Here is a 27,243-nt window from a genome sequence, read left to right as displayed (position 1 = left end):
TTCAGCTCCCTCTTTAATTTACCTTAGTTTCTATCTTTTTTTTTGACTGTAAATCTAGGTAGCTGTGCTTCACGGTCACCCCGACTGGCACAATAAATTGCAGATCAAAACCTGGCCGTTTTCTATGTTTTTAACGGGTGGGAAAGTGCATGTTTTCCCATCCACTAACATGTACCGGATGTCTAGCATGTCCTCCACTTGAGATTTTCGGTCACGTGGGTGCGGATCTACGCTCCAGTGACCTTTCGTGAAATCACCCTATAAGATAGAACTCATGTTGGGGGTAATTACTGGTTGAAGCAGACACGGTAGGCCAAAGGGCGTTTCCACACTGTATCTCACCAACTCACATATTCCCTGGCCTTTTGCTGCTCTTTTCTTGTGCCCTATGCACTCCTCGCGATTCCACGCTTCCACTTCTCCCTCCACCCTAATCTAAACTCTCCTTCCCATTCTCACCTGAACTAGCTCCCACCCTCACGTCCTTACCCCTTATCCTTCCTAACATCTCTCCCCATCTTACCTTTCTCTCTTCCCAATCTCCTGCCACCTCCCCCTTTACCACATCCCCACCTCGCACCCTCCACACCTTTTGCACCCTCCGCACCTTGCACCCTCCGCACCTTGCACCCTCCGCACCTTGCACCACTACCCTTTCCCCCCTCCTCACCTTACTCTCTCCTCTTTCGCCCCCTCTCCATCTTCCCATTCAAACGCCGTCTCCCTCAATCCACCGCCTTTACCAACATGGCGTCCAAAACACTTCTTGCCGGAAGTCGGTTGGCGCGCCGGAAGTGAGGGATGACAAGCATGGCGTCCGTGTGCTGTGCGGCGGCTGTTTCCCGGCTCCTCTGGACGGGGAGCGCTCGGGGCAGCAGGTAGGAGCGCAGCGCGGGAAGTCCAGGCACCGATTGGAGTGCGGGTGACAGAGACAAGTACAACTGACGTTGGATCGGCAAGCGCCCTCCATGATCCTGTGCTCAATTTGTTGTCCCCCCCCCCCAACTTATCTCCCCCTGCCAGTGTCACGCCCAGCCCCTCTCCCACTCCCAGCACCTTCTTCCCCCATCCATTAGGCTTGCTGTATCTTCCACCCTCCCCCTGTGCACCAACACCTCGGTCCACTGTGGTCCCAACCAAAGCCGTCAACTGTCCCCTCCCCCAGACTGCCTCTCTTCCCTGGTTATCCCCCCCCTATGCCTTTATCTCTCCACATCCTACCCTGTATTTTGCGTCTTAAGGGCCTGTCTCACTTGCGCGACCTCTACAGGGGACTTCCGTATCCGTGATAGGTCGCCGAAATTTTTAATATGTTGAAAATTCAGCAGCGACCAGAAAGACACTACGAGTCTTTGGGCGACTGAGGACATAGGACTCACTCATGACCATACAGCATGGTCGTGAGAGGTCGCCTGTATGGTCGTGAGAGGTCTCCAAAGAGTCGTAGCGTCTTTCTGGTCGCTGCTGAATTTTCAACATGTTGAAAATCTCGGAGACGTATCACGGGTGCCGGCAGTCCCCTGTAAAGGTCGCGTAAGTGAGACAGGCCCTTTAGAGTGATACAGCATGGGAAAGGGCCCTTCAGCTCAACTTGCCCACACCGGTCAACATGTCCCAGCTACACCAGTTCAATCTGTCTGCGTTTGGTCCATATCCCTCCAAACCTATCCTATTCATGTACCTGTCTGTGCTTGTTTCTTAAACGTTCTCAACCTCCTCTGGCAGCTTGTTCCATATACCCATCACCCTTTGCATGAAAAAGTTGCCCCTCAGATTCCTATTAAATCGTTTCATCTTAAACCTAAGCCCTCTGGTCCTCAATTTACCTACTCTAGGCAAGAGACTCTGTGCATCTACCTCATCTATTCCTCTCATGATTTTATACACCTCTCTGTAAGATCAACCCTCATCCTCCTACACCCCAAGGAAGAGTCCCAGCCTAGTCCGGGGTCTTGTTTTGCCCCCTTTCTATGCTGCTTCCTGCCCTCCCCAAACACTTTGGAATTAATGTTGACACAAAATGCTGGAGTAATTTAGCAGGCCAGGCAGCATCTCTGGAGAAAATGGGCAGGCGTTCTTTTAGGTTGGGACCCTTCTTTATTTTATTTTGGAATGAAGAATTGGAGGTTCAATATAAACTCAAGGACACAATTTAAAAAGTACATTGAAAAAAGAATGAAGCCCTGCAGAATGAACATAGGGAGTTTGAAAAGAGATTAAAAAGCATTATCTCAGAGGTGGTAATCTCTAGTTTGCTCCAAACATGACATACTATTAAGTGCAGTAACAGAACGTTAAGTCAGATGTAGGGGGCAAGGATTCAGGTTACTGGATCATTGGGACCTGTTCCAGTTAAGAAGTGACCTGTTGCAAGAGAGATTGGTTGTGCCTGAACTGAAGGGGGACTGATATCCTGGAAGGAAGATTTGCTTATATGAAGGATGATTTAAATGAGGTTAGCAGGAAGTTAGATTCAAGAGCATAAAAGAGGCAACTAGGAAGTTAAAGAGAGCAAATTTAGTACTGATTGTCATGCATGGCTAAGAGAGAGGGAAGACCGGTGGTTTAAACTGCATTTATTTCAAAGTTAGAGCTTTAACAGTAAAGAAGAACAACGTTTGGGCATGGACTTGCTCAAGTGACAGGGACGCGGCAGTCAAAACAGAAATAAGACTGAAAAAAAGGGTAATACTGACAGCTAAATGGTCCAAGGTATAGACGCCACAGCTGTGATAGAGGTACACTTAAGAGAAGAAGGGGAGGGGATTGCCTTTTGGATGGCAGAGGACTTAACATCAGTGCTTAGAGAGGATATTAATTCTACCAAAGTACAATCCCACCTAGCCTTCTATCATCAGCAAACTAAGTTTTGCTGAACACGTACTCGGCCTACTGGGCCATTTTAATTTCCCTTCCCATTCCCATACTGACCTCTCTGTCCTGGGCCTCATCCATTGCCAGAGGGAGGCCACATGCAAACTGGAGACATAGCACCTCATTCCACTTGGATAGCGTATAACCTAACAGTATGAACATTGAATTTTCCAATTTTTGGTAAACTCTAACAAACCCCCTCCTCACCATAGTCAAATCATTGATATAGATAATAAATAGTTGGGGCAATCACTGATCATGTCGTACCCTGCTAGTCACAGCCTGACAACCTTAGAATAATTTGTTTATTCATTGCTTTTGTTTGATAACTGCTTCTCAATCCATGTCAGTATGCCAAAAACTCACATGGCACTGCTTATAGACCTGTTGCCTCAAAGTACCAGTGACCTGTGATCAATCCTGATCTCTAGTGCTGTATGCATTTAACGGATTCTGTGCCCATGTGGGCTTTATCTGACCAATCCAGTTACCTCCCGCATCCCAATGATGTGTGGTTTGGTAAATTAATTATTATATACATTTCATCTAGTCCATGGGTGAATTGTAGAAACTAGGGGGAAATGAAAATACAGAAAATAAAGTGGGATTGATGTAGTATTATGATTAGCATAAATTAATGCTTGCATGTCAACATGGACTCAGTGAGCTGAAGGGCCTGTTTCTGTACTGTATGACTCAACCCCAAAATCTATGTGCTTTAATCTTACTGACCAACCTCCTGTAGAATCTTATTGAAAACCTTTTGAAAATACTATTGCATCATATCTAATGGTTCTCCTCTATAATTGTTTTTAGTTACACCCTCAAAGTATTCGAAACGGATTAGTTAAGCATTACTTTCCTTTCATAAATCCATGCTGACTCAATCTAGGAGTTCTGTTGTTGCATCCTTCTCGATAGACAACACCACCTTCCCCACCACTGAAGTTACACTAACATATCAGTAGTTCCATGTTTCTCTTCCTCCCTTCTTAAATAGTGGGTCTAGATTTGCTATCTTCCACTTCATGAAAACAGTTCCAGAATCTAGGATTTTGAAAGATCATATCCAAAGTGTTCATGACTTCTATAGCCATTTTCTCAAAACCTCAGGGATGTAGATTATTTGGGCCTTGGGATTTATCAGCTTTTAGTCCCGTTGACTTTAATATTATTTGTTAATACACATTTCCTTGATTTTCTGGTATTTTAGGTAGGTTTTCTGTGATGACACAATGTAGTTGTATAATTCCGTTGTCATCTCCTTATTCTCGATTATAAATTCTCTATCTGGAACCGACTCATGACACCCTTGTGTTTTGATGCCTATAGCAGCTCTTACAGTCTATTTAATAACATTTTTAATTTATCACATATGGACCACTTTTCCTAATGATTCTAATAGTTTAGAATTTTTCTTTCTGGATTTCATACCTTATTTTTGTCATGCCTTTCATTGTATTTTCCTAGTCAACCACTGTGAGTTTGTTCACCTGATACCTTTGATTTAGATATAATTTAACACTGAATAATTTAATAATATTATGGTCACACTTCCTAAAGACCCTTTCATTCTCCACCTTTACCTCTAATTTAACTTGTCCAATCTATGATATCTCCATGGTTACTTTATTACTTCTGTTGTGTGTTTTTTAAATTACCTGATTTACATCATGCCCAAAATCACAACTACTATTTGGTAACCTATAAATAAGTCTGATTAATATTTTCAGTTTTTTTTTGCTCTCTGAGCAATTAGATGATATCCATTACCCTGATCTGTGCCACTAAGAAAGTGGTTAAAAAAAACTGAAGTTGCATGCTTTTTAAATAGAGATGTAGTGTACAACAGCAGGGAAGGCATTGTAAGCTTTTATAAAAGATTGGTTTGGTAACAACTGAAATATTGTGCCCAATTCTGGAAGATGTTAGGAAAAATAGAGTCACACAGCATAGGCCCTTTGGCCCACCATGTCCAAGTTACTGATACCTATCAACACCAGTCACAGATTTGAAATATATTTCCATTTCCAGATGTTGGCTTGTTGAGTTGTTAATGTCCTTAATTAACTGAGATACTGTTCTGGCCATCAGTTCCCTGTCTGACTATTATATTCTGTCACTATTTTCCTCGGGTGCAGCAGTTTGTGCCTCTGTTAATTCAGTGCTGACACTGTGTGGTAAATTTTGTAAATTGCTATAATTTTAAGGGGAATTTACCTTTTTTTTCTAGGTTAATTTTTGACACTGTATCTAGACGGGGGTTTAGAAAGACACCAAAAAAAATTGAACCTCAGAAAGTGGAAACAGAGAAAATGGTTCAGAATGATATGGCGTCAAGTGTGAATCAGACAAGCAAAAACAGCCTGACACCAATGCTGGAAGAGCCTGTCCTATCAAATTCAGCATCATTGTCATTCAGGCGGCTCGTCAAACCCTTTGTGTTTACTGTAGGGGTAAGTCAACGTTGATTTAACATGAAACTGCTACATCATTTCTCAAACATGCCAATAGCTTTTGTTGCCTCTACTGCATTTTGTTGTCTCTGTACTGTACACTGCACAAAGACAATAAAGTTTGAATCTGAATCTGAGTTGCTGAGGTAGTGTTCCATGGGACCAGCTATCTTTCAGTCATGTTTCTGCACAGTTCACGTCAGCAGGCCATAAGTTGATTGGTGATCTGTCTTTCCCATCATTCTTATGCAGACTGTTACTGAACAGAGGCCAGGATCTCGATGATAGCCTTAGATTATGAGGTTCATATTAAAAAGATTACTGGTCAGCACACTGAGCCGAATGAACCTGTTCCAAAATGTTGTTTGCTAAGGCAGCAATATCTCTGTAGTCTCAGTTCGCTGTGGTCTCATTTACTTTTACATCTCTCTGTGGGATCTTTAATCAAAATGTTCGGTCAGTGCATTACGTGCTCTTGTCATTCTTTTGATTGCAAACTTTTTTCATAGATTTGTTAGTGCTTGAGCATTAGAAGAAAGTAATTTAGCTTTTCAGATCCACTACTTCCCAACAGAGCACAGTTCCATTATCTCCGCACTGCTTTGCTCACACCCCCACCCCATATCCCTGCAAAAAAACCCTTACGTGACGATCAATTGGTTTATTTGCCATTTAGCTACATTAAACGGTAATTCACAGTAGCTAATTAATCTACCAGTATGTCTGATTATTGTGAGGAAACCAGAAATGTAGTCATGTGCAAGCTCCGTGCTGAGAGTAAACAGATACATCACACTTAATTTCATCTGAACCACTCTTTTCTGAAATAGTGGAGTCGCATTAGCAATCCTCCAATCTGTAGCAAGCCATTCCACGATCCAAAGTATTTTGAAAGATAATTGTCAGAGCATCCACTATTTCCATGGCCATATCTTTCAAAACTCTGGGATGTTGGTATTTATCAGGTCCTAGGTATTTATTATTGTTCAGGGCCAGTAGCTTCTCAGCAGTATTTTCTTCCCATAATTTCCCAGTATGGTCCTCCTCCATTTTGAGTATTTATCAGCAGAGATTCCCAGGACTCAGCGGGGATACCATATCTTCAGTAGGCTTTGAGACAGCCTTGAATCTTGTCCTTTATCATTTTATCATGAATCTAGTCCTTTATCATGATCATTTCCCATAACAGAGCTTAAAATATAGTGTTCACGAGGAACTGCAGATGCTGGAAGATCGAAGGTACACAAAAATGTTGGAGAAACTCAGCGTGTGCAGCAGCATCTATGGAGCGAAGGAAATAGGCGACGTTTCGGGCCAAAACCCTTCTTCAGACTGAGAACCTCAGCAGAGAACCTCAGTCTGAAGAAGGGTTTCGGCCCGAAACGTTGCCTATTTCCTTCGCTCCATAGATGCTGCTGCACCCGCTGAGTTTCTCCAGCATTTTCTGTGTACCTTTTAAAATATAGTGTCTTATTTGGATGTTACGTGAATGAGGTGATTTGCCGAATACAGCCAACTGAATAATTGAGGCTTCTTTGCTCGGCATGTTGGCCTGGGAGTGGATACTGACGTTGGTTTGCTTATCATTCCAGTGAATTTGCATTATCTTGCAGAGTCTGCATTGGTGGTAACATTAGTGGCTTGTGGTTGGTGCCTCTTATAGATAGTTCAATTCTTAGAAATATATTGGAGGCCACATAGAATGTTCAAGTACCATTCTCATTAAATCAGAATATGTTCTGGCACATATGCCCTCTCCCCTCCCTGATGGATATCTACACCTCCCGCTGCCTTAGCAGGGCAAAGAAGATCATCAAAGACAGCTCCCATCCTGCGTTTGGACTGTTCGACCTGCTGCCCTCTGGAAGGCGCTATAGGTGCATCAAATCCAGGACAAATAGACTCAGAAATAGTTGCTTTCCGAAAATTATAACTACTCTTAATTCAAATTCACACATGCACTGACTTCACAGCCCAACACCCGGACTTCCATCTGTATATATGTATATAGCGCCACAGAATTGTGCACCAATCCCCCCCCCCCCCCCCCTTCTGTTTTTTGTTTTCTGTTTTTGTACTAAAATTATATGTATGCACCGAGTACGAGCAGCTTTCAATTTCACTGTACATGTATAGTGACAATAAATGGCATATCTATCTATATCTATAAGGTAATGCTGTACATTATTGAGTCTGTCTTTACTGATATGTGGGAAGTGATCCACATTTTTCTGGGTCTTGCTTGAACCTTTATTGTCAGAGAGCAATGAAATGCAATGCAGCAAGTTTTGTGGAGGGACTGTTGTCTTGTGGATGTTGAGTAAAACGCATCCTCTCAAATACTTTGGGGAACATATCAACAAATGCTTAGGCAGCTTCTCCACTAGTTCTGAAGATTACTACAGTCCTGCTTGAAATTTGCTGGAAGTTAAATATAAAGTTGCCGCAGGAAATATCCTGCGGCAACTTTATGAGTTTAATGATGTTTTTTGCAGAGATTTGCTAGTTTTGCAGAAATGTAATGGTTTTTGCAGATATTTGCTTTTAGACCTATTTGACACTATCATAATTTGCTTGCCATCACAGAGCAAATCTAGAATAGTTGATTTTTAGTAGGTAGCCAAATATGAAGACATTTTCCAACCTCTAGTCTATATACTCTCCCTGTGAAGCAATCTTGGTCTCATTTGGTTGCTATTCCTTGAGGGCCTATCCAATTCCCCCTTGAAAATCATGGTCAATTATATTCTCATCATCTCTGAGTTTTGAAAGATAGTCACTCTCTTATAAATAAGTTAATTTCCTCACCAGGGGTGGAGAAGGAGAGGGAGGGTGGGGAGGAGGAGGGGGGGAGGGCTTGCATCTTTTGCTCACAATTTTAAATATGTTTTTTCCTGGTCCTTGATTCACTGCCTGTGCAGACCTTGCTGATCTCAGACGGAGACGAGATCAGTAGCTGGAGAGAGAAGAGGTTGGCTAAAAGACAGGAAACAGTATACAGTTATTTGAGAATGCAGATATTGTTCCCCAGAAGCTAGTGGTGGTTTCGATTCGGGTGTACAGGTTAAAACTTCCAGGCACAACCACTTGCTTTAACGATTATGCACGTGCATACATACGTGCACACACCCACATGCGTACAATTTGCTAGTCCATTTTTCTTCCCTCTTGTCAGATTTCATCAACATGGATCTTTTTCTTAGTGGATTGCTCTGTAGATTATATTTCATTGGGCATTATCAACATTGCACCTAATGAGAGAGATCATTTGCTTAATGGTTAATAGTGTTATATGCCAAATTCAGTTTTCAGATGGACGCTGAGCATTTGTTTATGTAGTTCACAGGAACCTCATTTGGCATGGCAGCCATTTGGCAATATGAAACACTCAAATCCAGAGTTCAAAGCTACTTCAACGACTTGCGCTTGGATTGGTTGGAAAAACATCAACCACCTAAAGCGGGAGACATCAGAAAGCAGGTAAATTTTCACTGTGTGCAGTCTTTATTTTTTCTCTACTTTTAAATTGCATGCTACTGATCCATGTTTACTTACCATATTTTATTTCCTGAATATGCAAGGATGAGCTGGTTGCAGAATCATTATCAGAGAAGACAGGTTAATGCTGTCGTGTTCCTTGGCACGCCACTAAATTGGTCATCGTAACTTTTGAACAATACTGGTGGGCAATAGACTGGTGACTACTTTTTGAAGAAATGTCAAGATATCACTTTATTGGCATTCTGCTGAATAAATGAGAAGTGCATCAACACGACATATTGAGTCAAGTTAGAAAATTACAGCCTGCAAGTTCAAGGAGTTTGTTTCATTGGGAGGCATCACATGGTTCTAATAATATTAATCAATATATTTTAATAAATATGTATAAACATTCCATAATCGTGTGAGAGTGGAAAGTTAGATAATTAAAGTAATCTGAAATCAAATGCTAGTACCAGAATGATTCTTGGTTATAAAAATCCATCAGGTTTACTTTAAGGAAGGAAATCTAATACCTTTCTGCAATTTGCTTATATGTGACTTCAGGTTTGTACTAATGTTGTCATTTACCTGCAATGCAAAGCCACTTAGTTTATAAATTGTCAGTGATGAGCAATAAATGTAGTTTCTGTCAGTAATGCTCATGTCCAATGAATTAATTTATATAAAAACACCAACAAATATTTTTGTAGTACCTAATGCTCATGGCAAAAAAACAAACAAAATCTGGCAATAGGCCACTAAGAAATCTTTGGGCAATTTGAGGTCAATTCTAAGGTATTTTCAACCAGGAAAAAAAAGCATGTGGATATGTTTTGAGAGGCAATTCTGGAACCTTAGTAGCTGAACATACTGAACATTAGAGCAGGAGAAAGCAATTTGTCTTAAAAAACAAAGTGCTGGTGGAACTCCGTGGGCCAGGCAGCATCTGAGGAGGTAAAAGACAGACAATGATTCAGACGGGAGAAGGATCCTGACCCAAAACATCACCTCACCTTTCACTTCCACATATGTTGCCTGACCCACTGAGTTCTTCCAGTACTTTGATTTTACTCTAGATTTTAGAATTTGTATCCAAGCCTAATGACTCCTTAGGTTTGTTCTCTATTTGACCATCTCAACTACATTTCCCTGCACCAATTTCTATAATCCCTGGATTCCACCAAATCCCCCCCAAATTATCAACCTCAACCTTGGATGAAATGTGACAAAATCTCTGCAGCCCTGCGAGTTAGCTAATGATTCGCAACTCACTAAAACACCTGTTTGGCATAGGTGAGTTCGACTGGAGAGCCTGTTTCGGCGCTGTATTAAATGTGCAACCTCTTTTCCTGAGATTGTGCCCTGTAGTTCTGTATTCGTTAGCCAAAGGGTGCAACGTGTTGGTATCCACCCTGTCATGCCCTTGAAACTCCATTTCAAAATGATAAATTCCTTTTATTTTAAACTCCAGATAATATGTTTGGTCTTTCGTTATAGCTCTCTGATCACAGGGATCGATCTAAAAAAAGGCAAGTATATCCTCCCCAAAATGTCCTCCAAGTATGCTTTCAACATATATTTGTAGTAAATTATCCTTATTCTTGTATTCCAACACTCTTACAATAAAGATCAACATGTCAATTGCCTTTCTGATTGACTGCAGATTCCAACTATGGGTGCACCAGTTAAAAAATATCACACTCTGTTAATAACGTCCCATCCATATTATTACCCACTGGCACTGCCTGGTCCACTGGCACATATTAGACCCAGCGTTATTTGTCATAAGCACTTCAGTATAGTATCTTCAATCTTCTCATTTAATTCAAACACTGATCCTTGCAGTATCCCACTTAAACTATCAATTTATTCTACGCTGTTTCAGGCTGGTAATTAGTGCATTATGAAATACTGTCTCTAACCACACGAGATTTTATCTCATTTAATAACCTTGGACAAATGTTTTTTGAAAGTCTAATGGTGCTACTTGGTACATCCCAATCAAATCATCCACTACCTCGAGCCTTCTAAAACTTCTTGCTTTGCATTGTGGGCATTAGATTAACAAATCAAGAGATTTAAATTTTTTTTAAATTAATTTCTCCAGTATTTATTTACTTTAATTATTTTAAGTTCCTTAGTCGTATGAGCCTATTAATTTTCAACTATATTTGGAATGTTTGTGCACCCCCCCTGCAATGAGGGATACAAAATATGTTTAATATATCAGTGTAATTATTTATTCTTATCACTTTATTTCCTATTTCAGAGAGGATTTCACATTTGCCTTTTTTAATTCTTTGCAATTTATAGAAGCTCTTACATTTTGTTTGTTTCTCGCTAGTTCCGTTTTTAAATAACCAATTTTCATATTCAGTACTTTCCTCATTACCACCTCCTTATCATCACCACCTTACAAGTGCCTTTTAATCTAAAATTATCCTTCACACTTTAATTAGCCACATTTTTCTTGTGGAAATTTCCTTTATCAATAAAATTCTTGTAGCCTTCTTACCTCTGGGATTAGTCTAGAAAATTGGACTGGGAATGTTCAAATTTCTTTAGTGTATTGCTCAATTATCACCATACCTTGAAATGTCTTAATGTATCTTGGCTAGCTTGCACCTCCTTTCTATGTAAATGACTTTATTTAGATTTAAGACATTTGTGAAGAACATAAGAACAGTACTATTTGCCTTAAAGTTGATTTCCATCATATTACAATAAGAAAACAAAACAGACGTATGTTAATGTAAATTCTTCATGAGAAGTACCACTATTAAATATCTTAGTTCAGTCATCATCTCACTTACCAAGTCATCACTTCAGCGGCATATTTTATCGATGATCACATTTAGACATAAGAATTGATCGATTATGTGAATACTTGGCCAATATACTTACTTACTTAAGGGCCTGTCCCACCAGCATGCGACTGCATGCGGTGAGTGCGACCTAACGTGGTCGCTTGAGCCGTACCGTCTCGCGGGGCCGGTCACACTTCGATCGTCGGAGCCGTATGGAGTTGTACGGGGCTGGTCCCGACAACGCGCCGGGCTCCGAAAAACTGACACTGTCCAAAAATCCTGCGCGGCAACGGCCTGTTGGCCTGCAGCCGGATTGAGGTCGTACGCAGCGTCTCGATGCCATACGCAGCGTTGCGACGCCGTACACAGCGTCTTGACGCCTTACGTGCGATGACAACACCGCCCAGTGTGCCGTTGCGTGATGACGTAACAGCCCGACGCCGTGCAACGTCCAAATTCAGTCGGCCCGCCTCCTGCCCAGCTAATCGGTGAGTATGATGTCGGGACCAGCCCTGCGCAACTCCAGACGGCTCCGCGGTTGTAAGTGGGACCGGTCCCGCGAGGCTGTACGCCTCAAGCCACCGCGTTTGGTCGCGCTAAATGCATGCAATCGCATGCTGGTGGGACAGCCCCTTTACTTACTTAGATCGCTGTTATACCATTTGCCATGCCTCGAAAAAGCAACCAATACAATCGACCACTGATGCAGTACTCTCTTCTATCCTTTCCTGTTGTGCAGAGTATATAAATGCTTGAAAGTATATACCCCTAAATTCAAGAACAGCTTCTTCTCTACTGTTATCAGACACTTGAACGGACCACTCATAAGCTAAGGATGATTTGCCAATTCTTTTAATATATCTCATTGCAGTCCTTGCACTTGTTTTAAATGCATTTCCTTTGCTGATATAACACTATGTTCTACACTGTTTATTTTCCCTTATGCACTGATGAATCTGTGTATAATACGACTTACCTGTGTGATAACATACTTTTTTTTTTCGCTGTATCTTGGTACAAATGACAATAAAGCAACATCGATATCAACTGCACTATATATCATTGAACAAAAAACTTTGGAAAAACAGTAGGCCAGGCAGCACCAATGGAAAGAGAAACAGTTAACGCTTCAGCTTGAAGATTCTTCATCATTAGCTGGTCTTTGACGAATCATTATCTTTTGCTCCAGACTTGTTGAATTTACGCAACACGTCGTTTGATTTGGGATTTTCAGCATCTGTAGGGTTTTTAAATTTTATTTTGAGTGCAAGATGTAAACTTGCTTTATTCTGTATACATTTAATTGGAGGTTGGCAGTGGTGGAAGGGATCTAGTTTACAAAATAAGTAACATTATGATATGAAAAAGGTAATTAAAGCTAATATTTGAGGAAAATATATATTTTTCTAAATCGCTCCTTTTGATCTTTGTCGATATTTACCTTGTGTATAAAGTAAACTGGATTTTTGGGGGGGGAAATGGATAAAGGAGGAGTTTCAAAACGGGTCCCAACCCAAAATGCCCTTCCACAGATGACCTGTTGAGTTTGCCCAGTTGTTTTGCTGAAGATTCCAGCATCTACAATCTCTTGTCTCTTTACGGATAGAATTGTATTTGAAAGAAGTTGCAGAGTTGAGTTCTTTGGATGAGTTGAAGTGCAAATGAATTAAACTGAACAGGTTAGGATATGAGCAGTTCAATGAGAACTTTGAGAGAGTTGTTGTGCATAAAGAATCAGCATTGAGAATTACTTTACTGCAAGAATGAGCTTTGAAAGGGTGGAAAGCTGTTTAAGAATGATAGGGTGTTCAGACAGGTTTCAATGATGCTTGTATGTTCTAATTTATATCAGAAGCAATTGTTAATGTGTTTCAGGTGAACCAGTGGTGGAACAGTCTTACTGAGGGGCAACGGACTGTCACAGGTTTGTGTTAAATGCATTGGATGCACGTGGCAAGGCTGAAAGTGTTGAAGAACACTGAGGAGGTAGTTTTCTATCTCAGGAGAGTTGGCCACTTCAACCTTCTAGTCAATGATACTTAAACATGCTTCCAGAGTTTATTTTCCACTGTATACACCTTACAACAGCACCAATTTACTTTAGAATTGCATTAATTCATGATAATATCTCCTTATATCAAGGATTTGGAAGAATAGTGTGTGAACTCTTAATTGCTCTGCAAAGATGTCTCTAACTTAAAGTACAGAGCCAACTGGTAGCTTGGTTTCAGAATATCAGTGATTGTTCCTCCTTTTCAGCTGAATGTTCATTGGCTGCCATCTCATTTCTAACTTAAGGTTTGGTTGCTGTTGACAGAAAATTACATCAACTTACGTCAATTACACCTTTGCTACCACACGATGGCGCTGTATGACCCAAAACCACAATTCGGCCATTTCATTGATGGGACAGATTAATCTAACTGCGCTAGAATTCATCTCTTGATGCTCCAGTCTTGGACCTCTGTGCTTAAGATATAATGGAACATCATTTTATAACTGTGTATAAAAGTGTATAACTGTACAGCACAGGAATAGGCACACAAACGACCCACAATGTCTGTGCCAAACATAATGCTAAATTAAAGTATTATCCTTTGCCTGCATGTGATCCATATTCCTCCATTCCCTGCATATCCATATGCCTATCTAAAATCTTCTAATCCAGGCAGCATTCTGGTAAACCTCTTATGCAAACTTGCTCTCCAAGCCTCCACATCCTTCTTTTAATAGGGCGACCAGAACTGCATTCAATACTCCAAATTCAGTCGAACCAAAGTTTTATACAGCTGCATCGTGCCTTCCTGTCCCTTGGATTTAATGCTTGATCGATGAAGGCAAACATACCATACACCGTATTTGTCACCCTGTCTACTTGTGCTGGAACCTTCAGGGAACGATAGACTTGGACCCCAAGATCCCTCTGTAGACCAGTTAAGGATCCAATCCCAATAAGTTGATCATTTAATTTTTACTTCTCAGCTTTACCCAAGTAGCCTCATTGGACAATCCTTCGGCAGTGTCATCTTGGACTCATGCCATGTTGTTCTCTTTAATCACTAATGCAACTGCTGCTCTTCCTTTACCCTCCCCCCAACTGTATTTCATCTGTAGCATCTGTACCCTGGAACATTAAGCTCTCAGTCCTGCCCTTCCTTTAGTTTCTGTAATGGCTATCACGTCCCAGTTGAACATGCCGAGTTCATCCGGCTTACCTGCCAGACATCTAGCATTAATATAAATGTAATTTAATCCAACTGTCTTTCTTTGTCCCCTGTGTTCTGTTCTTTTGCAGGGATAATAGCGGTCAATGCATTAGTGTTCTGTTTGTGGAGAATTCCCTCATTGCAGTGGACTATGGTTAAGTACTTCACCTCAAATCCTGCTTCAAGTAAGTGTGACAAATCATCTTCATGGTTTTTAGTTTACATCCATGTGACTCATCAGCATTTTCTATGTACATCTCAAGCTTCCTTCTGGGACTCTTAGCATGTTTTTAATTTATTTTTGTAAATTTAAGGTATACTTGGTATATATGTGGTACTTTATATTGGTACTTGGTATATATGTGGTACTTTATATTGCATGGATATGAAAGGTGTGGAGAGATATGGGTAAAGCATGGGCAGGTGGGACTAGTGATGTTGGGGCATGTTGGTGGGCGTGGGCAAGTTGGGCTGAAGGGCCTGTTTCTGTGCTAAATGACTCTATGAGATAGTTGGACAGTGACGGGTCGGAGACTAGACTGTGGGTTAGCTGGTGGGTTATCTAGAAACAGATGATTGGGAGAATAGATAGGCACAAAAAGATGGAGTAGCAGGCAGTATCTCTGGGGGGAAAGGAATGGGTGACATATTGGGTCTTTTCCCCTTTATCTTAAACCTATGACCTCTGGTCCTTGATTCACCTACTCTGGGCAAGAAACTCTGCATCATTATATATCCCTCTAAACCTCTCCTATTCATGTACCAGTCTTGTACGTGAGTGTGTGTACCTTTATTTTCTCTCTCATTTATCATATTGTTTACAGTGTACTGTTTACATATTCTGTTTTGCTGCAGCATGTAAGAATTTCATTGTTCTATCTGGGACATGTAACAATATAACTCGACTCTTGATATAGCTCTTAGGGCTAACGGAATCAAGGGATATGGGGAGAAAGCAGGAATGGGGTACTGATTTTGGATGATCGGCCATGATCATATTGAGTGGCGGTGCTGGCCCGATGGACCGACTGGACTACTCCTGCACCTATTTTCTATGTCTATGTACCTAAATATATAATGTTGGTTAATATAAAGATGGTTAATTTTGACAAAGAATTAAGTTTGGTATCTTTGTTACACCTACTCTTGTGATATTCAATGCAACAAAGTCGACAGGAGCATTACTTCAGATCTGACCTGGGAGTGTTTAATCAAGCAGTATAGAAATGGCTTTACAGTGCATCAACCCCAAGTTCAACTATGATGGGAGTATTTGAGGACTGATTAAAGGAGCTAAACTGAGGCTCAGACCTTAACTGAGGTCTAAGCTTTACAATTTCTGAACTATTTCTGGAGGGATTTTGATAGATTACCATAATACTTTATATGATCTGAAATATTTGATGGGACACTGTGGAATTACTTTATTCTCCTGTAGCTGATTTGGTGGTTCTGAAAGCATATAGGACCTCTAGACTTTGATGTTCTATTAATGTATAATGAGTTATTCAATTTAAAATGTTAGATTTCAATCTCGGGGCAGTATGTCCTGTTTTAGCCTAGCAAGTGGTATTTTCAAATTGCATGTTTGGGTATTGATCCAGGCTTCAATGATTCTTTTTCCACTTTGCTGAACTAATTGGATTTATTGTGTACTTTTATATCGGTATCGAATAAGAGAAAGAATAACAATGCTTGCTACAGATGACAATTTTCAAAATATATATTTTTACGATTCCTAACAATAATTCAAAGTTAGGAAACACATGTGTTAAATTTCAGTTCCAGATAATAGTAAAACAACAATATTAAAGTATGTCACACATGAACATGGAAGCCATGACTTTGTTTAGTGGGTATCTGAATTGTCCAGAATAGAAGACCATTTAGCATTTCGAGTCTTTGGCTTTTTTAATGTGTAATCTTATTTAATCTTGTTCTCCCCCTCCTCCCGCATCTCCCTTTGATTTTCCTTTCTCCAAACGTTTTGAAGGGCACCATTGAATCTGTCTCAATTGCACTATCAGGCAGTGCTTTCTAAATCCTAACACTGATTAACACTGTTTTGGTTTCCCCATGTCAGCTTCTTACTGATCATCTTGACTTTGTGCACTGATTAACAATGCCTCATCAATGAAGAGTTGTTTCTATTTATTTACTGTATCTAAATGGTTCATGATTTTACACAAATCTCCTCCAACCTTCCACTTCAAACTCCCTGTGAGTTTTTCTACACTAGTTTTCCAAGGAAATCATCCACTAACTTTGATAGCTTTATCTATCCAGTATATGACTATGAATAGCTATTAATGAATATGATATAGTTAGGATCACAGAGACATGGCTCCAGGGTGACCAAGGCTGGGAGCTGAACATCCAGGGATATTCAATATTCAGGAGGGATAGAGAGAAAGGAAAAGAAGGTGGGGTAGCGTTACTGATTAGAGAGGAGATTAATGCAATGGAAAGGAAGGACATTAGTTTGGGGGATGTGGAATCGGTATGGGTAGAGCTGCGAAACACTAAGGGGCAGAAAACGCTGGTGGGTGTTGTGTACAGGCCACCTAACAGTAGTAGTAAAGTTGGAGATGGTATCAAACAGGAAATTAGAAATGCGTGCGACAAAGGCAAAACAGTTATAATAGGTGACTTCAATCTACATATAGATTTGGTGAATCAAATTGGCAGGGGTGCTGAGGAAGAGGATTTCTTGGAATGTATGTGGGATAGTTATCTAAATCAACATGTAGAGGAACCAATGAGAGAGCAGGCTATTTTAGACTGGGTATTGAGTAATGAGGAAGTGTTAGTTAGCAATCTTGTTGTACGTGCCCCCTTGGGCAAGAGTGACCATAATATGGTTGAGTTCTTCATTAGGATGGAGAGTGACATTGTTAATTCAGAAACAATGGTTTCTTTGAGGGTATGAGACGTGAATTGGCCAAGATTGACTGGCAATTAATTCTAAAAGGGTTGACGGTGGATATGCAATGGAAGACATTTAAAAACTACATGGATGAACTACAAAAATTGTTCATCCCAGTTTGGCAAAAGAATAAATCAGGGAAGGTAGTACATCCGTGGATAACAAGGGAAATCAGGGATAGTATCAAAGCGAAGGATGGTGCGTACAAATTAGCCAGAAAAAGCAGCATACCGGAGGACTGGGAGAAATTCAGAGACCAGCAGAGGAGGACAAAGGGCTTAATTAGGAAAGGAAAAATAGATTATGAAAGAAAACTGGCAGGGAACATAAAAACTGACTGCAAAAGTTTTTATAGATATGTGAAAAGAAAGAGATTAGTTAAAACAAATGTAGGTCCCTTGCAGTCAGAAACAGGTGAGTTGATCATGGGGAACAAGGATATGGCGGACCAATTGAATAACTACTTTGGTTCCGTCTTCACTAAGGAAGACATAAATAATTTGCCGGAAATAGCAGGGGACTTAAAGGTCAAAGGAGTTGGAGGAATTGAGCGAAATCCAGGTTAGCCGGGAAGTGGTGTTGGGTAAATTGAGTGGATTAAAGGCTGATAAATCCCCAGGGCCAGATAGGCTGCATCCCAGAGTACTTAAGGAAGTAGCTCCAGAAATAGTGGATGCATTAGTAACAATCTTTCAAAACTCTTTAGATTCTGGAGTAGTTCCTAAGGATTGGCGGATAGCAAACGTAACCCCACTTTTTAAGAAGGGAGGGAGAGAGAAAACGGGGAATTACAGACCAGTTAGTCTAACATCGGTAGTGGGGAAACTGCTAGAGTCAGTTATTAAAGATGGGATAGCAGCACATTTGGAAAGTGGTGAAATCATTGGACAAAGTCAGCATGGATTTACGAAAGGTAAATCATGTCTGACGAATCTTATAGAATTTTTCGAGGATGTAACTAGTAGCGTGGATATAGGCTGGAGAACAGTGGATGTGGTGTATCTGGACTTCCAAAAGGCTTTCGACAAGGTCCCACATAAGAGATTAGTATACAAACTTAAAGTACACGGCATTGGGGGTTCAGTATTGATGTGGATAGAGAACTGGCTGGCAAAGAGTAGGAGTAAACGGGTCCTTTTCACAATGGCAGGCAGTGACTAGTGGGGTACCGCAAGGCTCAGTGGGACCCCAGCTATGTAGAAACAAGGAACTTTCTACGATGGATCATATACTGGATAGATGCTGGTTTACAGGAAAAAATAGCACAAGCGTCACGGTGGCACAGCGGCAGAGTTGCTGCATTACAGCGCTTGCGGTGCCGGACATCCGGGTTCGATCCTGACTACGGGTGCTGTCTGTACAGAGTTTGTACGTTCTCCCCCTGACCGTGTGGGTTTTCTCTGAGATCTTCGTTTTCCTCCCACACTCCAAAGACGTACAGGTTTGTGGGTTAATTGGCTTGGTATAAGTGTAAATTGTCCCTAGGGTAGCGTTAATGTGCAGGAGTCGCTGGTTGGCGTGGGCTGAAGGGCCTGTTTCCCCGCTGTATTTTTAAACTAAACTATACTAAATTCAAAGAGCTGGAGTAACTCTGCAGGTCAGACATTATCCCTGGAGAACATGGTTGGTGACTTTTCAGGTCAACATGGATAAGCGACGTTTCTGGTATGAAGAAGAGTTCCGACATGAAACATCACCTATCCATGTTCTCCAGTGATGCTGCCTGAATGGCTGAGTTACTTCAATACTTTCTGTTTTTAATTTATATGATCCATCTTTCTTGGAATAATTTTAATGAAACTCTTTTCCAAAGCTTTCATATAGTTTGTAAAGTATAGGGACCACAATTGGACTGTATAGTCTAACTGGATTTGATCTGTGTTTTATATTGGTTTTGTATTGGTGTAGCATAAAATGGTGGTGGATGTTGTATACATGGATTTTAGTAAGGCTTTTGATGAGGTATCTCATGGTAGGCTGATCCAGAAGACTAAGATGTATAAGATTCACGATGACTTGGTCGTATGGATTCAGAACTGGTTTATTCTTAGAAGACAGAGGATTGTTATGGTGGAAGGTAGAATGCGGCCTGAATTAGAGGGTTTCAGCTACAGAGATCGGTTGCATAGACTTTGGATTGATTTCTCTGGAGCATCAGAAGTTAAGGGGAGACTTGATAGAACTATATGAAATTATAAGACGCATTGTTAAAGTAGACAGTCAGAATCTTTTTCCCCATGGTGGGAATGTCCATTGCGATAAGGTGAGAGGAGGAAAGTTTAATGGAGATGTATGGGGCAATTTATTTTACAGTGGTGGGGGCCTGGAACACATTGCCAAAGGTGCTGGTGGAGGCAGATACGATAGTGGCCTTTAGGAGGCTTTTAGATAATCACATGAAGTGCAGGAAATAGAGGAATATGGATCATGTGATCATGTTCACACACACATAGTGAACCAAAGGGCCCGTTCCTGTGCTGTACTGTTCTATGTTCTACTGCACAGGAATGTAACTCATGCAGAATTTTATTTTTTACTTTTAGAAACCCTGTGCCTACCTATGGTCCTGTCAACTTTCAGCCACTATTCGTTCTTTCACATGGCAGCAAACATGTATGTGTTATGGAGTTTCTCCTCCAGCATCGTATCACTTCTCGGGCAGGAGCAGTTCATGGCCGTTTACCTATCAGCAGGTAGCACACTTTCATTTTGAAATGTAATATCTATGGCAGTGTATTTGGATCTTAAGGAAACTTCCACACGAGAAAGATAACATTGAAAGAGACCAATGCTACCTGTTGGACTTTCCCTGCATCCTATTCAGGAGAGTGAGGTACCAGAGGAGCCTCCCAGGATACGAGAGCAAATCCAAGCTTTGGATTAACATCATAACATTGCATTTTGTACAGCATAAAGTGTTTAACACATCAGATAAAATCTATTTCTTCACATCAGGAAGACATTTTCGGGGCTGCGCAATGGCGCAGCTGATAGTGTCGGCTCAAGGCGGCAGAGACCCGGTTTGATCCTGATCCCGGGTGCTATCTGCCTGGAGTTTGCACGTTCTCCCTGTGACAGCGTGGGTTACCTCTGGATGCTCCGGTTTCTTCCCACTTCCGATAGATGTTCTTGTTTGTGAGTTAATTGGTCTCTGTAAATTGCCCCTAATGTTTTTTTTTGTGACTGATCCCCATATTGTTTATTTACTGAATTAGAGGAAGGGCAGAGTTACTTTTGTGAAATTTTTATTCCTCTTAACTTTTGCCCTGATATTTTTATTTGTCTCATTTATTCCAATATACCTTTCACTTCTTAACTGACATTTTCTGTACATTAGCTAGTCAATATGTTCATTGCCATATGTCTTTTTTTCTCTTTCTAGGGGTTATTTCTACATTTTCAAGTTATTTATATAAAACGGCCACTGGTCGATTGGGCGCATCCCTTGGAGCTGTGAGTATACTAGTAATTTTAATTAATTAACAATGTGCTGCTCATTAAGATATTTGTGAAGTTTCACCATGAACAATTATTGAACGTCCTTGCATCAACAGCCTTTGTGAACTAATCTGGAAAATAACCTCATGGAAGTAAAGGTTTAATGTGTCCTGCAAGTCGCATTTTGTTTTTTTTCCAGTTTTCCAGCTGGACTCATCGTTTATCTATCTGTTATAAACTAAATACTCCCAACTGATCCTTTACTTATTCATCTGATTACATTAACCATGTTATCCTGCTCTCCCCAATCAGTTCCATGAAACTGTTATCTGGTTGATTTTGAAATATTCATCTGTCAGTGACTAATTGGTCTTCTAAGTCCATGCATGTCTTGAGCAGACCTCTTAGAGAATATTTTGATGCCATGTTCACCTTGTCCCTGTTATAAGGGCATTGCCTAAATCACACTGTTGGGAGATGCCAGAATACCTACTGCCCATAGAAATACTCAAAAAACAATGTTTTAAAGAGACTCAGCCATACTCCCTGACTGTCAACTATCAAGAAATCATTGATGTTTTTGACATTCAAAAATTTTAAAATAAATCAAATTATTTAAAAAAATAATGTTTGAGGAAATAAAAATAAAAAATCTTCGAGTAACATCTTCTGATGCTGCGTGAAATCAGCAAACCTCTGGTATATTTTTTATTACCAGAAATTACTCTTTTGCTACCTTAATATTGGTCAAACTTTTTTAAACTACTGTTTTGTCTTCTCTTTCCAGTCTGGTGCAATAATGGCTGTACTTGCTGCAGTCTGCTCCAAAATGCCTGAAGCAAAGCTGGCTATAATCCTACTGCCGATGTTCACCTTTACAGCCAGCAGCGTAAGTGTTGGCTGAACTTTATAAATTTAGTGCAATTAGCTTTTTATTTGGTATCTAGTCGCTGTTTGTTTGCTGCTATACACTAAGACAGGGTTCTCTACTCTATGGCCCGAGGGGCACATTCGGCCCGCCACGAGATTTTATCTGGCCCGTAGCAAGCGGTAGGTTCTGTGGTAGCGCAGTTTTGGAGATCCCTCTCTCTACCTCCCTCTCCCCGTCCCTCTCCCCCTCCCTCTCCCTCCCCCTCTCCCTCCCTCTCCCTCCCCCTCCCTCCCCCCCCCCCCCCCCCCCCCCCCCCCCCCCCTCCCCCCCCCCCCCCCCCCCCCCCCCCCCCCCCCCCCTCCCCCCCCCCCCCCCCCCCCCCCCCCCCCCCCCCCCCCCCCCCCCCCTCCCCCCCCCCCTCCCCCCCCCCCCCCCCCCCCCCCCCCCCCCCCCCCCCCCCTCCCCCCCCCCCCCCCCCCCCCCCCCCCCCCCCCCCCCCCCCCCCCCCCCCCGTCCCCCCCCCCCCCCCCCCCCCCGTCCGTCCCCCCCCCCCACCGTCCGTCCCCCTCCCCGTCCGTTTCCCTCCCACAGTGTGTGTGTGTGTGTGTGTGTGTGTGACATTTCTTTATTTTTTTCTATGGCCCACAAAAATGTGCCAAATATATAACGTGGCCCTCATGCTGAAAAGTTTGGAGGCCCCTGCACTAAGGGAATAGTGGCCCAGTAGCATTGAGTTTGGTCAGGGCTATGTCATAGCAAAGTGCTGGCTTTCGTTCTCCGAAGAATATTTGTGCAGCTGTGGCATAATCTGTCAGATCTTGCCATTTAATGATTCACTATCTCAGCTTGACAAGGTGGGATTCTAATCCTGGGCTGTTGGTCAAGAACCCTAACTACTTGACGTCATATATTTATGTGGTAAACACCATTTCATAGATAGTATGACCAGGTCATCCCCAAATTACGACAGGGTTCCATTGTGAAATGCTGTTCATAAACCGAGCAGATCACAAGTCAGGAATTTGGTTGCGAATTGAGTTTGCACATGGCAGGACACAACGGCTAGCAAACCGATCCCACCGGTCTCCCAAGTGCTTGTTCATATGAACAAGGTGCACATAAATCAGATGATCGTGAACTGGGAGGACCTTTATAATGACAGTTATTTAAATTAAGATTGGCTTCAGTGCAATTGCTGTGCACAGCAGTGCGTAATCTCATAACGATGAGAACAAAACTCTCGCGTCAATTAGAAAATAGGTAATTTGATGTAATTATTACCCATTAATCATCATCTCATGATTTGTGACTGACATTGCATTTCTTGCAGAGCAAAGTATAACTTGATTAAGCACTGATTTTTAGAGTTGAAAGATTGGATTGTTATTGTTTAAGAACAAAATTCCATGTTTTCCTAAGGTGGGCAGTTGTAGTAGTTTTTTGCAGAAGTGTTTTCATCTGTCTTTTATTCCCCTTTTGTAGGCTCTGAAAGCAATTATTGCCATGGATACAGCAGGCCTAATTTTGGGATGGAGATTTTTTGACCATGCAGCTCACTTAGGTGGTGCACTTTTTGGAATGTGAGTCTCAAATGATTTCATTGTAATATATTTTAAATCCAATCAGCAATTTCTTCTATGACATAAAAATATAGCTTTTCAAATGGGTTCAATATATATTGGTTGTAAAATAAAATGGTGAATATCAGACTAATCTATTAAAGGCAATTAGTAAATTTCCAGTTGAATGAAAATGGGGTGCTGCAACTACATTCCATTGGTTTAATTTAGTTTAGATATACAGTGCAGAAATAGGCCCTTCCGCCCACTGAGTCCGCGCCAACCAGCGATCTCCATACACTATTACTATCCTACACACTAGGGACAATTTACAATCTTTACCAAAGCCTACAAACCTGTACGTCTTTGTAGTGTGGGAGGAAACCGGAGCTCCTGGCGAAACCCCACGTGGTCACAGTGAGAACGTACAAAATCCGTACAGACAACACTCAGGATAAAACCCAGGTATCTGGCGCTACAAGGCAGCAACTCAAACGCTGCACCACAGTACAGCCCCAAGGTTATTAAGGAAAAGATGCAAACTCTCCGGGCAACCTACTTGCCTCTCCCTTCCATGTGATTTCTACAATACAACGTTCAGACATCCCATCACCCGAGAAGTGCACATATCTCCTTCGCTTAGCTTAGCTGCATTTTATAAATGGCAAAGGACTCTTAAGAAGGGTCATATAGGCCAAATACAGGCAAATGGGACAAGCTCGGGTAGGCTCCTTGATCGGCATGGAGGAATTAGGCCAAAGGGCATGTCCATGCTGTATGACTGATTTACATGATATGGTGCTGTACTTGTGACTCAGCCCGGCAGGATACTATATTTCTTTAGGTCTGTATTCTTTGGAGCGCAAAAGGTTGATAGAGGTCTTTAAAATGATGAGAGGGATGGACAGAGTTGACGTGGATAAGCTTTTCCCATTGAGAGTAGGGAAGATTCAAACAAGAGGACATGACTTGAGAATTAAGGGACAGAAGTTTAGGGGTAACATGAGGGGGAACTTCTTTACTCAGAGAGTGGTAGCTGTGTGCAATGAGGTTCCAGTGGAAGTGGTGGAGGTAGGTTCAATTTTATCATTTAAAAATAAATTGGATAGGTATATGGACGGGAAAGGAATGGAGGGTTATGGTCTGAGTGCAGGTAGATGGGACTAGGGGAAAATAAGTGTTCGGCACGGACTTGAAGGGCCGAGATGGCCTGTTTTCCGTGCTGTAATTGTTATATGGTTATATATGTTTCATAGCCCTGTTCTAGCTGTTATGTTTTCAAATCATATATATATTGATTATTATTGTTGAAATTACTATGGTACATACAACAAAATTATAACACAGGAGATGCAAGATACTGCAGATGCTAGAATCTCCAGCAAAACATAAAGTGCTGCAGGAACTCAGTAGCTCAGGATGACACACTGGTCAACCTGAGGAGTACCTTCAGCAACAGACTAGTTCCATCAAGATGAAATACAGAACACCACAGGAGATCCTTCTTTCCTGTGACACTTGTACAACTTCTCCCCCTTCTGTCGTGAGGTTGATTGACTCCCCTCCTCAATGTACGTACATCCCCAACCCTTTCCACTCATCACTTTAATTTCATGTTTCATGTATTTTGTGTTTTATGATTGTTGGCAGATCAATTTCCCTCCTGGGATAAATAAAGTTATATCGTATCGCATCTATGAAAGGAATGGAGACACAAAGTTTTGGGTTGGGATCTTTCTTCAGGCCCAATCTGAAGAAGGATCTCGGCCCAAAACATAGTGTGTGTCCTTTCCTTTTACAGTTGCTGCCTGAGCTGTCGAGTTCCTTCAGCACTTTGTGTTTGCTCAAAAAATATAAAATATTGTTCCATTAAATTTCTTCACACACAGATCCTGAGACAGTTCAGAAATTAATAAATGAGATTGATCTGTCCATAAAAAAGAATGTGATTAAAATACAGCCTTAAAATGAAATCTATGCAAATTAGTTAAAGTTCAAGCATATTTTTGGTAGCCGAATATATCTTAATTCCTGAAGAGACATGTAACAACGCAATGAGTATGTACTTCAGTTTAATATTTGAACTAAGTAAATTGTTTGAAGTGGCATTGTCATTTGTAGCATAGGCATTTGCTTAAAAAAAGTAACGTTTTCTTCCAGTTGGTATATCTTTCATGGCCACGAGCTGATCTGGAAGAACAGGGAACCTCTGGTGAAGGTGTGGCATGATCTAAGGAATAAGGGTCCTGGAACTGGAGGAAATGGACCCTCATAGGGAAAAAGCTGCATTTATTTTCAAAGATTCCCGAATGGATTAAGAGGAACAAGGACTGAAGCAATAACTGTGCTCAGGAGGAGGAAGAATTTACAGCAAGACCTTGAATTTCTACAAAACCGCAAAGTACTGTGAATTGTAAACTGAAATTAGACTACAGAACTGCCTGGTTAGAAATGAAGAGGAGCATTTCAAAATGGTAGCGTTGGGCAGACATTTAGCAGCCTCAAAAATTGAAATCTAAATTTTCAGCTGTTTGAAGCCGACTTATTTAAACTTTTTAAAACACCTCCACCTTTCGCACTACCTCCTATCTGAAGGACGAATCACCAAAACAAAAATTGTGTCAGCCAAATTCACCTGTCATGCTTAAAATCCATTATCACGGTATAGTCTTCATAGTGTACAGAGTTGAAGTGCTTCTTTTTCTCATACAAGGCGCATATCTTCAGAGTTACTCAAAACTGGAAATGCTGTCAAAGCAAGCTCAGAATGTGCGCAATGGAAACTGCTGAAGATTAACCAGCAACGTCCTTGCAATTTACCAGCAGCCATGAACACCTTGCTCTTGTCCAGCTCGGTCCGCTCCCCCTTTTAGGCCCTTGGCTAGCTCTTTTCTGGAGCCAAATGGGAATTTTTAGTAGCTACTCACATACTTTGAATTTGCTATGTCAGCCTTGATTCATAATCTATAGATTTAACTTTGTGATGCAAATAAGATTTTCCACATAATACCTATGTGTTGAGAATGTAATATTTGAATATTATGGCTTATAGATTGCCACCGTATTACAATTGAGATTTCCCCTCTCCATTTATACTACTCAGAAAATTGGCTACTCTGTCCCAAAGCTCAATTGTCTAAATCACATTTGAGTTACAATAGTGTGCCATTCCTGAGAACTCTTTGTAATCTGAACAGTTTTGCAAGCCGGAAATGTGGCTGTTCAGCAATATATTTAAATTAAAACATAGGCCATCCAAGGACAACAGGTAGTTAGACCAGGCTGTTTAATACAATATTCAGATATTGTCAAAACGAAGTCCGCACAGCAGAAGATGCCTGCAGCAGGCAACAAATCCATCCCACTGAACTCTCAGATGCTCATTTGTATGGATGGGCATTTGTAACGTAGGTGAGACCTGTAATGCAGGAAGGAATGCAGTCAAGACAGAACAGCTACCATATGCTTTTAGGTTTTCAAAGCTGTAGTGAGTTACATGTACGTACTAGTCACATCAATGTTAAGTGACCACCAGTTGGAAGCTTTACTGTCATCACTGTTTTATTTGCAATGTTTTCTTGTGAAGTCTGCTGAGAAAGAAAATAAAAAGAAAACAGATGCAA

At 41.2% G+C, this 27,243-nt stretch overlaps 1 protein-coding gene across 1 annotated transcript; it reads left to right on the top strand.

Annotated features, from left to right (window-relative positions):
- Window positions 1-761: 761 nt before the first annotated feature.
- LOC129703537 (presenilins-associated rhomboid-like protein, mitochondrial) lies at window positions 762-27,243 on the top strand. The gene is made up of 10 exons (XM_055646097.1): window positions 762-878; window positions 5,108-5,330; window positions 8,670-8,810; window positions 13,496-13,544; window positions 14,916-15,011; window positions 20,296-20,445; window positions 21,135-21,205; window positions 21,978-22,079; window positions 23,544-23,641; window positions 25,781-27,243. The coding sequence occupies exons 1-10, from the start codon at window positions 802-804 to the stop codon at window positions 25,893-25,895; spliced, it is 1,122 nt and encodes a 373-aa protein (XP_055502072.1). The 5' UTR covers window positions 762-801; the 3' UTR covers window positions 25,896-27,243.

The sequence above is a fragment of the Leucoraja erinacea genome, chromosome 14 (genome assembly GCF_028641065.1).
Source record: "Leucoraja erinacea ecotype New England chromosome 14, Leri_hhj_1, whole genome shotgun sequence".
NCBI lineage: Eukaryota > Metazoa > Chordata > Chondrichthyes > Rajiformes > Rajidae > Leucoraja > Leucoraja erinaceus.
The sequence above is the reverse complement of the archived record's forward strand: the minus strand, read 5'-3'. Positions and strand labels throughout refer to the sequence as shown.

What these genes read in the sequence shown, in the direction of transcription:
- LOC129703537 (XM_055646097.1), top strand. Translation starts at nt 802, where the DNA reads ATGACAAGCATGGCGTCCGTGTGCTGTGCGGCGGCTGTTTCCCGGCTC. An exon ending in CACCTCAAATCCTGCTTCAA is followed by an intron (nt 15,012 to 20,295) that starts GTAAGTGTGACA and finishes TTTTACTTTTAG; the next exon opens with AAACCCTGTGCCTACCTATG. An exon ending in GGCCGTTTACCTATCAGCAG is followed by an intron (nt 20,446 to 21,134) that starts GTAGCACACTTT and finishes TTCTCTTTCTAG; the next exon opens with GGGTTATTTCTACATTTTCA.